This window comes from Neopsephotus bourkii, unplaced genomic scaffold, assembly GCF_033783945.1.
Source record: "Neopsephotus bourkii isolate Nb327-2 ecotype Australia unplaced genomic scaffold, CSIRO-AGI_Nbou_v1 NB_855, whole genome shotgun sequence".
Taxonomy (NCBI): Eukaryota; Metazoa; Chordata; class Aves; order Psittaciformes; family Psittacidae; genus Neopsephotus; species Neopsephotus bourkii.
The window spans coordinates 1328409-1342424 of NW_026901351.1; the positions used below are offsets into that span (position 1 = coordinate 1328409).

At 36.5% G+C, this 14016-nt stretch overlaps 1 protein-coding gene across 1 annotated transcript in view; it reads right to left on the bottom strand.

Annotated features, from left to right (window-relative positions):
• Nucleotides 1–328: 328 nt before the first annotated feature.
• Nucleotides 329–14016, bottom strand: part of AHR (aryl hydrocarbon receptor) — a 60326-nt gene continuing 46638 nt past the window's right edge. Inside the window, exons 6-11 of the mRNA XM_061356446.1 lie at nt 11880–12010; nt 10831–11033; nt 9233–9342; nt 7601–7742; nt 5518–6781; nt 329–1629 (exon numbers count right to left, since the gene is read on the bottom strand). Coding sequence (XP_061212430.1) covers nt 1474–1629; nt 5518–6781; nt 7601–7742; nt 9233–9342; nt 10831–11033; nt 11880–12010 — 2006 coding nt within the window. The 3' untranslated portion in view covers nt 329–1473. The remainder of the gene's footprint in view (nt 1630–5517; nt 6782–7600; nt 7743–9232; nt 9343–10830; nt 11034–11879; nt 12011–14016) is intronic.

Genomic DNA, 14016 nt, shown 5'->3' on the forward strand with positions numbered 1-14016 from the left:
TATTTTACAAAGATGTTTTATTATATATGACCTATACAACACAAGAGTATGAAATATTTTGAACATATACACATTTCTGTATTTTTCATATAATTATTATTTTGCACCAAACATTGGTGTCTGTAATTCTAACAATCCTTTCAGATAAAAACTAAATGTTTTTGTAGATGTGGGTTTACTTCCTGAAAATAAAGCCTATTACAAGGAGAATTTCTTTAATGACTTTTTAATTTTCCCAATTTCATATTTTGCACAAAGCTTTTCAAATGGATCAACATACATAAAAAGACTAACCTCTCTGTACTTTGCAGTGCAATTTGCTAGTCAAAGTAAATGTCAATACCAATCGCTATTGAGACTCCTTTCCCCCTTATTTAAAATGCAAACCTTTTCAATATCCATTTTAATGAAAATATTTGCATAGAGCAGCCTTGTATTATTTCTAAAGAACATTATGAGCATTTTAACACAAGATAAGGCACATGTTTTTCAGCATTAATAATCTAAAACTAATCCTGAGGATCTGCTCCTCCCCCTCAGCAAAGTTTGCTTTTTTAGTATACCCTGTATTACCTGAAGAAAGCAGAAAAGCAGTACAGAATAAACCAAAACTCTTTACTGAACTAAATTCAGAACAGTAATGACTCTTGATAATAGCATAACAAGTCCACAGATAAAGAATTTAGTCATTATCTGAGCAAATTCTCTTTAGGGGAAAAAGAAAAAAAAAAGATACAGCCAGTAGCACTGTAAATGTTAGACAAAAGTCCACATAATATGGATGACACGTAACTGAGTTTTACTAAATAAGCTCCCATCAGAAACAAGGTAGCTAAACTGTGAGGCACTTAAGGTTGACAAGAAAAGGAGGAATGCAAGGGGTCTGTTTCATAGAAAACCTGAAGTTGCATATCATATCCTTGTATTAAGCCTTCTATTAAAGTGCTAGAAATTGAGAGTTAAAACAAAAGGATTTAAATATAAAAGAAGTGATTAAAGAGCTTAGTATGCATTAAAATTAAGTGCTTTTGATTCTCATTAATTCAGAGCTTTTTAATAGTTTTTAAAAAATAAAGTCTGGAAATAATCCATGTGTGAAATCATCTTTCTTGTGCCATTGATGCTATTTGTAAAGTGCCCAATTATTTTCTAAACAACAAAACCATTTGCCTTATCTTATGTTGTATAGCATGACATAGTCTGTAACACATACGTAATCCATACTGCAATGACACAGTCAATCTGATGGAAAACAGCAAATGCGTACTTTTAATTAGAAGTTTTAATTCCTGCTGTCACTCTAAATAAAGCCAGGTCTTGGATTACACATCCATCAGTATATAGTGCAACCAACCTCGTATTCTCAAAATGTAATTTAGCTGTTAAAGCCCAATGCTCAAAGAGATTTATCAAGCCTTTCCTCAGAGCAGCCTGACGCCCAGACAAAATCACAGATGGAGCTCTAGAACTGAATCACATAAATCCACTAGATGCCAAATCTGAGAAGGATCTGGGTTCTGTCGGATGATGAAGAGGCTGAAGATGTGTGGCAGTCTGTGTGTTACTGATCACATCTAACTGAGAGGGATATGCTTCATTTACATTTCCTCCATTGAAACCATTTTGGAACTAGTGGGAAAAGAGACAATATAAGTGGTTAGAATGGGAAACCGATTTATTTTAATTTTTTATAAATCCTCCTAAAGACACGGATTCAATGAAATCATCTTAAAATACAATGAGTAGCTTTTAAACTTTTTTTTCTTTTTAATGATTAATTATGAGAAGTTAATTTGCATTAAAGTAGGTTCTGAATCATCACTGAAACTTTCCCATGTTGCAGTCAGTCAGAGTCCTTCGTCTGGCTAAGTAAAGAAACGTTGCTATCATCATTTAAAGTGTTGTAGAAAGCACAGTCCGAGCACTCCTGATTTCTACATCCAGCTGTTATATTTTAAAAGCAACTTACTTACATATTTTCATGTCTGCAATGGGATCCAGACTTTACAGCTCTTCCGGGAATGTGCATGCAGTTCTGTGAGTAAGCTGAAATGTACTGCATTCAATCTACAGGCTGAGCTATCACAGGGTGGGCTTTTCTGATAAACGGTCTACATATTGACAAGTAAGAGCAATAACTGGCTTTCGTCAGTCTTGACATAATTGTTCACAGGATTATTTTAATGATCTGATGTAATGTTTCCTGTCATGCTATGGAAAAGTCACTTTATCTACAAAATACTCCAGTCAGTCATGCAAAGAAAATACAGCAAAGTATTTTAAGCATTTCCAACACCTCTTCAGAAGTAGCTTAGACGCTAGGTATTCATTCATTCAAGGTCCGGGCTTAAAAATATATATTATACAATCATTCATTCATCTATCAATATATGCTGGGTATCGGACACTTCTTTTTTTACCTTCTACACAAACATCAAATTTAGTGTGACCAGTTCTTCTAAGTTTTTAACAAGACTATAGCCATATGAATTATGTTTTTAATCAAAGTTGCCATACTTTTAAAGATGGCTACGATAACATAAGCTAGGATTACTTCTGACAGAAGCAGATTATTCCAATATACTTCATTAATAAGATGAGCATACTCATTAAAATTTCTAAGAGTTCTCAACACAGAATCCAGTACTTAGCAATGTTCCTCCTGATTAATAAAGGAATGCTGACCCTAAACAAGTTATTACATTATACAAGGCCATTCTGCCCTTCACCACTGAGAGTGTTTTTAGACTACATTGGCTATGATCCTATCACAATAACAAGTTAGGCAGAAGGTCAAGGCAGATGACTACAATAGACCCTTCTGGCTTTCTAATCCTCTAGTCTTTTCACATTGAAGTTGATGAGAGTAAGGCGGCTGAGAAAAGGATAGCAATTGTGGCTTGCATAACGTCTGTCCTCTCTCCAGACTCCAACTGCTGATAGAGATGTCATTGTGCTAAATCCAGCCACAAAGACTGCCCTACTTTGGTTTGACTGTGTGAACACAGGCTCAGACAGTAGTATCCTATCTGCTTAGTCACATCCTAACTTGAGTTACCGATTAGCAAAAAAATCAAACCTTAAGTTTATTATCATAAGTAGTGATACATTCCATTTACAACAAACAAATGTATATTATTTGCCACCAATTTACAAGATTACTTCAAGTGCAGCAGCAATACTTCAGACTTACTAGTTTCTATGGGTTCACATATTTTAAATTTCTTAACTCTGATACAAGACTAAATACAACCTCTGTAATATAAGCATATACAAATATAGGGTTATCTTTCTCTGGACCAATGACATTTCTAGCTAAAAACTGTTTCTACATTAAAACGCTTCTCAACATATTTGGTTTATATAAAGCCTTACTTTGCCATCGCTCTATAAAAATGTTAATTTGCAGACGGGACTGGAGGTCAAAACTGAGCAGTCTGATACAAGAAATGTTGGTTTTTTGCATGTAAACAGCATATAGCAGTGTAGGCTGCTAAAGTCCATGCTATTTGGTTTAAAAATAAGCAGTGTCTTCCCACCCGAAACCATCCCCAGTTGGCATACATAATTTTTTGACCCACAAACACTTGGAGAGAGCTATTGGTTATCTACAGTCACTCTTTTACAAAAGGGGTTGGGGGAATAATTCTTCCTTGTCTCATCAAGAAACATGCTCCTTTTTTAAGCTCATTTGGACAAATGTTCAGCAGTTCTCCTCAGAGGTAAACAGCAGCTAATGTGCATCAGTTCTGCACTAGCATTCTGCTTATGAATGCTATCCAGATTCATGCAGCATAGGTATACCATAGCAAGAGGGGCTGAATTTGCCTCTGAACAACTTAGAGGTAACTTTCCACAAAGCAGCTTTTGCTCTTTTTTTTTTTAATGACAAACAAGCTAAATACAGTATTAGTACTGAAGCACAGTACTGTAGTAAATACGAAGTAACAGACATATTCATTTCCTGCATTCAGAGGTGCTTAGTCATCAGTAAAATTTATACAGACAAGTGAGAAGAAAAAGCAAGGCAGTTAAGAAAAAGATTAATGCAACTTAACAATAAAATAATCTACAAAATAAATTTAATTGAAACCAGCCATCAGAAAGAAAGAAATGGAACTCTTATTCACTGGCTGTTTAAAACCTGTGCATTGCACCAGTATAGTGCTTGTGAACAGAACAATTCTATACTGTTTTACAGATGAACTTGGATGACCCTGGAACTGCTTTGCTGCAACCAAACATGGAAGGGGTAGTAACGTTGACCAGGCAACACCGGCTTGGCAACATACAGCCAAGCACTGAGCAAACTTGTGCAATGCAGCTTGCCAATAGCTTCACGGTCTTCAGCTCTTGGGTACCCAGGCAGCAGCTGGTCATCTTGCTGAACTGTACTATATTTTAGCTAGATTTCTGCAAGTCTGCAATCATCTTGTTTTCTACTACTGAAGCAGTTTTAGAAAAGGGTATGTTTTGTACTTGTATTAAGCGTATCAAAAAACTGGGTATGTTCTACTTGCATTCCTCACCTCTGTCTTCTGTAGGTTAAATGGCAATTAATACTTTAATTCTGTAAATGCTTAAGCATGTGCATACGCATTTGTAGGATCAGTACTTTAGAACCTCAACTCACTGAGGTAAAAAAAAATAAAAATACAATAACTACAGCCTTGTACTTGAGCAGCATTAACTGAAAGAAATGGTAAAATTTAAATTACTTGAGAGGTTGTTCAGAATCAGGAGCTGCCTTAGTAATTGATTTTTATTTTATTTCATTTCTAAGTTAATTTTACCTATGAAGAACTGTGCTTAAAGCTGTAGTCTATGCTACAGCCAGGCACCTCTTCTACAGCTTTTACTGTGCATTCTCCTCAGCATAGTGTGAAAAAGGTCTAACTTACCAACTTGACAATAATTTTTTCCTCCTATTTTGTCTGCAGCAGATAATTTAGCAGCCTGGGGAACAATCTGACTTCCAATTATTGTGTGTAGAAATGCAATAGTGCATAATATTTCATGCTATTTATGTGACATTACAATCTGGTATTTTAAGCAATCCCAAAAGCATTGAAGAATCTGAGAAGCTAGAGAACATTAGGGTTTTTTTATAAAGGTGTCTTTCTGGATCTTTACAACATATTTCATGAAAACAAACGTGCCAGGCAGTACTTCTGACATCATGACACTCCTCTCAAAAAAGATATATAAGCAAATCCCAAACTTTCAACTCATCTGCTTTTCTTTTGCTCCTATGGTAAAATTACTGGTAGGTATAACATACTAGTTCACTCTTAATACTGCAAAGAGGGCTACAGAGCTGTGGATACCTGTACATAACAAACTGATCAAATACAACTCTCTTCAATCTAAAGAACAAAAAAGCAAGGACATTCCCCACACTGCTAACCCATCAAAATCAGTGACACACAATTATAGGAAACTGCATCCTGGTAGCCACCCAGAACTATAAAACCATGATTCAAAATGCAAGCACTGGAGCAACGCTGTTTACCTTACCTTGTTCAACAACGTTTGTTGACATGTCATCATAGGATCATACTGCATTTGATCCACACAGCTGGGCTGTGCTTCTTGCGTGCACTGGTACATGGAAACAGCGCCTGCGTAGCATGTTTGAGGAGTTAGCGTAACAGATTCAGAGTTCATCCCACACTCAGGATTTTTGGGAACTTGGTGCAAGCAACTGAGAAAATCCTCCAAGTTGGAAGAAGCAGAATAGGTTGATCTGTCAAAACCTGCTAAAGGGAAATCCATTTGAGAAAAATTAGAAAGCTGTGGCATCATTGCTGTGGGTTGCTTGTAAGGCATAAACTCTTGCCTACATGCATACGGGGAAGTGTTTACTTCTGATTTGTAAGTGAACTCGGATGTAGTTGTATGCATGCCAGGGAATTCATATTGCTGGGGCTGCTGCTGCGAGCAGCTATGCGGCATGCTAGTGCCAGAGCTCCAATTTGTGAACATCCCATTGACTTGCATATGTTTCATCTTTTGACAGAGTTGCTGCTGCTGCTGCTGTTGCTGCTCCATGAACTGTTTCTGGTGCTGATGAAACTGATGTGGATCTAACTCTGGCTGTACCAAGCAACCTTCATTCTGGACCAAGGACTGCTGCTGGTTACAGCCTGAGTATAAGAAGTCAGACTTATTTAAGGAATCCTGAACATAAGTCAGGATTTCATCAGTTATGTTAATATCCCCAATATCAACCACATCAGATATTTCTGTTTTAAAAAACTCATCCTGCTGAATACACTTTAGATCTTCAAAGTCGATACCCAGATTTTTCATGATGTTGTACAAATCACTGGTTTTGTTATCCTGAAAGAGTGCTGCACTGTCTTCAGGGAGAGGAACAGTATTGTCCTGGGAAGACTCCATTATCTCCCGCTTGAGAATATTGTCATTTCCAGCAGGTAGGAGATTATCTATCCAGCTGCTGCTAACACCACTACCCAGTTCATCCCTGCTGTCTGCAAAGAAGTTCCGCTCAAAGGAAAGTTTATGTGACGCTGGAGGGCAGAGATACACAGACTCATCTTGCCTTAACATGGCACCTAGCAGGGAGTTTGGATCCACAGAATCATTTTGTAGCGTTGCTTTGGTTCCTTTTCCTGTTGTGCTTCTATTCTTCGGCTGAGAAGGATCCGTAAGGCTCAACATAGGAAAAGATACCTCATATAACACAGCCTCACCAGTGGCAAACATGAAGGGCAATTTCATGTTACGCTTCCGGAGATGTTCTGCCCCTTCTTCATCTCTGAAAATAAATCAGACATATAGCATTATATTGCAGTACTAAGCAGTTACTGTAGTCTTCTTGTCCCCTGGAATTAATATATATAAAAAAAAGAACTATATTTGTAGGCATTTTTCAAATTCCTAGCTACTCAAGCTCAACTTGGCTGAGTTAAACCAAGAGGCAGATTATGATATAAGGAGCTTATGATTGTAATAGCACATTTATATATTACATTTGTAATTAAATCTAGATAGCATACACCATTTTTTGTGCATTATGAGCTGAAATGAAAATAAGTGGGCTTTGTTTCACACTTCGCTTTTCTTGGCATACCAAGTAAATGAATACTTCAACACTGAAGTATCTCTCCATTTTACAGACTCCTTAGCAAAAATTATTTAACCTGTGTAATAATCATGCTGAATTCCATACTATGCAGAATTTAGTTCAGCACCATAAAGGACTTAATTTACGTTATCTGCTGTTTTTTCTATACAACTGCAGTTGGACTGCTTAATTCTCATTAATGAGGATACCGTATTAAAAATAGGGCTGGATGGAGTAACATGATGCTTGTATCCCTGCTCTCATTCTTCATATGAAATAAAAATGTCTAAAATTTTACCCATAAAGGACTATGCCACACAAAGTACTGAAATAACAGAATTATTTTCAATAATTCAATATTTGTCTGTTAGCAAATTGAAGGAGGCTTTCTTTTTGGAGTTCAGGTTCTAAAGGGGGTTTATTTAAACATAAATAATTCATTTCTGAATATAAGCAAGCTCAAAAGTTTTCAGTTTTTGAAGTATACTGCTTCACAGAATGATGACTTACGTAAGAGGTCTTTGGGTAGAAATGATGTAATCCGGTCTTCCATTCTTGTAGACAAGACGGGCATTTGCCTGCACCCAGGCCCATCGATTTTCTTTGGTTAGAAGCCTAAATACAGTCATTCCACTCTCACCTGTCTTCATCACTAGAATCAGAGTAAGCATACTGTTTATTGTCCAGTGAACAAAAACAAGAAAATCTGGTATGTCATGAAAGTACTCCCATTTGTACATCAATTTTACAAATCTCATGTCCTCAATCAGACATTTCTCTACAGCACTAATTATTCTTAGTGAAACAGGATAACTGACTACTTTAAGATGCCTACTTTAATTTACTGGTAAGATAAAAGCCAAACTGCAGGCAATTGTCAGAGATCCCCTACAGACTGGCAACTGTAGGGGTCAACATCCTGTACTGAGCTTCATCCATTATTTCTGCAACAACAGAAATAAATACTAGAACATGTAAATGACAAGAGCTCAAGTCTCTTCTACATCTGAAAAGTGACTATTACTTAAGAAATCAAGAAATCATTCATTTGCTCAATCAAGAAATCATTCATTTGCTCTGAATCCAATTCTTTCACATTTTGACTGATTAATGCAGAGCTACTTCAAAATCTGTTATTTTTCATTTCCACTATCACTTCACTGGCAGTGCTTGATAAAAACACTACATTTTTGTTGTACATAGCTGAAAACACTGCATTCATAGATAGAAAATGTGAATAAAAAATAAGATGAGAAAAGTTTAAGAATCTTCAAATAATCTTTGCTATATGACTTCATTTTATCTTAGCATGAGAAATGCAAACCAAAAAAAAACAGTTTTAAGACAAAGTTTTAAACCATAATTTCAAAACAGATTTTCAACCCATTCTATTTTGGAAATCTTTCTTATTCCTTACTAAAAAAACAAAATTACGGATAGACAAAAGGGACCGAGCTATACCTGAAAGACAAAACATGCTTAATATAGGTTGAAAACTAAGCTACTGAAAGGTTAAAAAGAAAAAGCAGCTTTTTAAGAGAAGTCAGTAGAAAAGAAGAATCACCAAAATATCCTGAAGATGTTTCTGTAACTTCCAAAGACAAGTATGTTACAGCTAACAAAAATGTAAAGAAAGAAGTCCATTCAGTAGTTACATATCAAATAACTGAAGCTTATTTCCTTAGCTTAAAACATTATACTTATCTCCTTAAGCTGCTAACTAAACCAAATCAAGATGCCAAGAATCAAAACCCAAAAGACACTAGCATGCTAAATCAGAGGTTAATTTGTGTTAAAAAAACTTACACAGATATCAGAATACTTTATTTAACTTCCTAACAGGATAGCTATCTCTGAAACAGTCCCTTTGCCCAAAGGAAGTTGTTGAAATAGCAGAAGCTGGACGGAGCAGAGAAGGAAGTGAGAAAAGCAAGATATAACAGAAACTGAAGTATGTAACCTAAAGGGGTCTAGATATTAAATATTAATTCATCCAGTGTAAGTTTTTATAGGGAGGAAAAGATCACATGAACAGTGTTCTTTTTGTTAATAACTTTTTTAAAGAGTAGTTCACAGTACTTTTTCAGTACAAATATAATACATGCTTTAATTTTTCAGCCTTTCTTAGGGAATGAAGCTTACTTCGGACATGATTTTCAGCACAATAAAGCATATCAGCCGCATGAATAAACTGGTATCCCGTTCCTCTCATACATAGCTCTGCTTCAGTGTATCCCAGGACAATCTTTCCTCTGGAAAGTAAAAACAAAAAATTGCAACACTACTGATGAACCAACTCACAGAATTAAAGTCAGGCAAGAACATTTCAGATGCAAGTGCTAACTGCATTTTGTTGCAATACCAACTGTATGCAGAAGCATGATGGTTCTAAAAGGAAAAATGCGTTAACAAATAAAAATTTTTAGTAGTCCCCCAGGTTGCCTGCAGTGACTAGGAACGGGCTCGCAAAATTATCACATCATCCAAAAAAAAAAAAAAAAAAAGAGGATGTCTACAGTTCAGCTGGACTCCTGATTTCATACTTTTGAAGATACTCACTAATAGCAGGCAGCTCCCATCTGTTGCAATGAAAGACACTGCTTAGCCCCATTTCATAGCTTTTACCTACAGGTGCTTGCATGCAGAAATAACCAGGGGCTTAACTTTAGTCACATAAAACTTTTTGGCTAAATTAGTACTTTTAATAGCTTAAAATTCAAAATAGGGTGTATTTCAGAACTACATGCCTTTTGCTATTGTTTTGGGACCCCTGCACAAGATATACCTCAGAGGAGCACAGGCAATATCACATCTGACCCTGGTAGTCAAAAATTACTTTCCTTGAGGTCAGAGAGATGAAAAACTTAACAGTATCCGTTAAAGAGACTAAAACAGAATTTGGAACAAAGAAACAGAGATCTGAAGACAGAGGGAGGAAAAATAGGAAAAAGGGTTGGGAAACAGTATATGCAAAAGTATAAAATGTGACAAAAATTGAAGGTTTCAAGTGAAACATAAAGGAAAAAAAATCAAACAGAAGAATGAAAAGCCTGTGTTAACATTTTGTTAACTTTTACTTGTGTCAGTTTATAGAACCCATAGAACATTTTGGTTTATCGACAGACATAATACCAAGTAATTTGACTACATTATCCCATAAGTAGGCATGGAAAGCCATATGAGAGTCCACTGAAAATGAGTCAGAAACCTGAAAGCACTGTCAGTCAATAACAGGAGGGAGGAGAGAAGGAAGGAAGGAGACAAGAGGCTTCTTTTTTTTATAAAGAAGCACCTTAATGGGCTTCTTGCCATGTTGATGTTATGTAACGTTGACCTGGTAACACAATAGTATTTCCAGTATTTACACAGTGAAAAGAATGACTTGGAGATGGGTAAAGCCACAGCACAAAAAAAAGGACTTAATTTATTTTGAAGTAAATAACATCTCCATTGTATTTTACATCTATTTGAGTTGAAGGAGAAATAGTTGGGTTTATGTGTGTGGGGTTTGGGTTTTTTTGGGGGGGGGGGGGGGGAAGAGGGCTGTTTGGTGTGTAATGATTGATTCAAAAGGCAATATGCCCTTTCAAGGAAGTATACTGACAAAGACAAAAATCCTACAGTTCCAAAACAATCATCAGTATTGACTGCAAAAGTAGCCAGCTTTACATTTCAAATACATAGATGAAACCTATCTCAAGCAAATCATAAGAGTATTAGGCAGAATAATTTACACTTACTTTGCATCACAGCCAGTAGGTGTGAAATCCAGTTTGTGTTTAGTTCTGAAGATGAAGTTTTTGGTTCGTATCTCAAGGATAGATGGTGGCTGCAGGGGAGTAGCTACTGCAAACAGAGCGAGCTGAGGAGACAGAGAAGCACCATCCTTCCCTTTCTTGTTCTGTCCATGGAGAAACTTTAACCGTCCTTGAAAATTCATAGCCTTATGATAAGGGAAAAAGTAATAGTTACGTGTTGGAGATATTTAAGAATAAAATATTTCTGTTATGATGCAATATATACATTTACCCTTTTTTAGACCCATATGATTCAAGCTTTGTAGCATCACATACACAAATGCTAGCTACAATACAGAACACTGTAGTTATAGCCCTGAGCATATCACTTTGAGATCTACTAATACACTCACTGGAAAAAGAACTAACAGAAAGTTAGCAAAAACCTGGATTTTCTAATATTCTGGTAAACACGGTATACATACCCACAGTTAACATGAAATTATTTCTCTTGCATTTGTCAGTCATTAGTATGAAGTATGCAAACATGTACAACTGCAAAATCCTACATAAACAACTCTATTTGTAAGAAGTCACCTACAGGATGATAAAGTCACATTTCTTTTAACATCTCCAACACTGACAAACAGAAAAAAAAAAAGTATTAGAAAGAGCAAGTACAGTCTTTCTGAACTAAGGGAAAACTATGGCTCTATTAGTTATTAAGACTTACCGCATCTCAGGATACTCAACATAAAATAATTTTTGTAATGATTCTTTATCTGCAAATCACACAGTACTTTACAAAAGCAGATGCTTATTCATTTTTCATTGAACAAACTGAGCCGTGAGAAATGAGAGAACTTGCACCTGGTTGCAACATGTTGAAGGGGACAAATTTAGTGTCACTAACTCAAACATACTGGTTCAAGCAGCTCGGATAGCTATGAAGACTTAACAAATAAAGCAAGTTGCTGCACTTATTGTAAACACAGTCAAGATTTCCAACTTGCAAGCATATGTGGAAGTTTTTTACACAACTCCATACTCACCAGGAACCCAGATGAATTATCCAGGAGGCATCGTAACCTGCAGATGAAATTTCTTTCCATAAAGGAAGAATTCTCTGGAGGAAGTTGGTCTGGGTTATAATAGGTTGCTGGCTGTGAAAAGCCATTATCTCCTACAGGAAAGGATTGTTTATAAGGATTATTTTTAGAAGAACACCTACTGAAGGCTATCTATAACAAATCATCTTCTGTCTCATAAACAAAGCATTAGGTCATGACCTGAGCAAGAACAATGTAAACTGGAAACATCCTCAGAACCTATACTGATTATAACACCAGGTTAAGTACCAGTTCTTCTGATGGGAGTAGGTTTTACAGTATTTGAAAACTGCATATGTTTAGTTTTGGTTTGGTTTTTTCTTTTTTAATTTTCTTTTTTTTTTTTAAGTCATGGGAGTTTTTGAGTTTTGTTTGGCTTTTTGTTTATTTTGATTTATTATGTATGTCAACAGTCTAGACTCTATAGCAGTTGCAGAGAGCACACCAGCATTTCTGCAACTTCAGAATCTGCAAAAGGCATAGCAACTATAAGAAAAAAGAGACTCAAACCCATGATTGACAACTAGGATACCAACATGATATTCTTCTGCCACTTCAGGACAGGCTTTTGTTGCTAAGTAGCATTTAGAAACAGACTTAAACATTTGGAATATAAAGTAAAAACAGGAGGTAAATCAATAAACTTCTGATAGAATACGTATGTTCTGCACGAGGCTACGTATCATACCTACTACAGAGACTACAGCGAGACCAGAGCATGTCTACTCACATTAAATTTAGCAAAGTGATCTTGTTTCTAATATATATATGAAAAATGCACAAACTGGTCATTCCCTAGAAATTCATGCAGAAAATTAAATAAAAACTGGTGGGCATGCCCTTCAGCTTTTCTGCCATAGGAACAACTCAGTGTTATCCTTTTGGTAATTACAGAGCTGGAATTTGAATGCAAGTATCTTATCTGGGTTCCCTAAAACATCTGTCAGCTTCCTGAGGAAAACTGGAAGCTCCCAAGAGTGAATAGGTGGAAGAAGCAACACCATCTGTGGCTCGTGAGAAGAGATGAACAGAACTCAAAACAGGAGGGAATGTGCTTCAAGCCCAAACCTACATTTGTGAAAGGCACACACTTTCCCAGGCAGACAAGAGGCAGAGAGGTATTGCTGCCAAGATCTTGGGAGAAGTGACACTGTAAGACAGTAAAGTGTCTTGCAGCGCATCTGCAGTCCCTGGAGCAAAACTATCAGTCAACACTGCAGGGACCAGAACTCGCATCCCTCATGAGCTCACACTGTATCTCATCAACTCCATGAAGTGATGTGCAGATGATGCTGTGCATTAAGTCATTTTCTTTCTCTATAAGCTCAAGATCATAGATGGTGGTATAGCAGGCAAACTTTAGAAGATAATCTCCAGACCTGAGGCCCTGAAGCAGGTATCTGGGACTGAAAAAACAGAATTCTGCAGACTTCTCTGGGAATATAACAGGACTGGGAGGAGAGTCCGGGAGGAGTCACAGTAACAGCTGAGGAAACCAGTGGTCTAGGGGCATACCCCAGGGTATTGAGTGAGAAACAACCAGTCTGGGCTAACTGAAGCAGAATTAGTTCCCAGACTCAGGATGGAATCTGTGCTTAAGCCTGAGTCCAATTATATCTATAAATATCTACATAATGCTAGCCGAACCTATTAAAAAGGAATTGATTAAAGTAGCAGGAATGGAGTAGATCCTTATGATCACAGCATTATCCTTTGTTATAAATCTGAACTTAGTTTAAAAATCCTCAACATCCAAACATTTTACATTACTTGAGGCCCAAAAATAATTAGCAGCTTTTAGTCAGTTGGGAACACAAGGTACAAAATAAACAACTGTTTGTAATCCTGCTCACCACTTCCCATTATTCAGTCAAATCTGATGCCAAGTTGACTTGGCATCATACTTTTCAAATGCAACCTTTTGTAAATTAACATGCACTTGCTTAAGTGCTATAGAACACTGTTTCACTCTAAAGCACACAGTAAACCAACACATAAAAGCCCCATTTCTGAATGGCAGCAGCTGCTTGCTCTACCAAGCTGCAATATTAACTAGTTGCATAGCATGTTTTCAACTGGA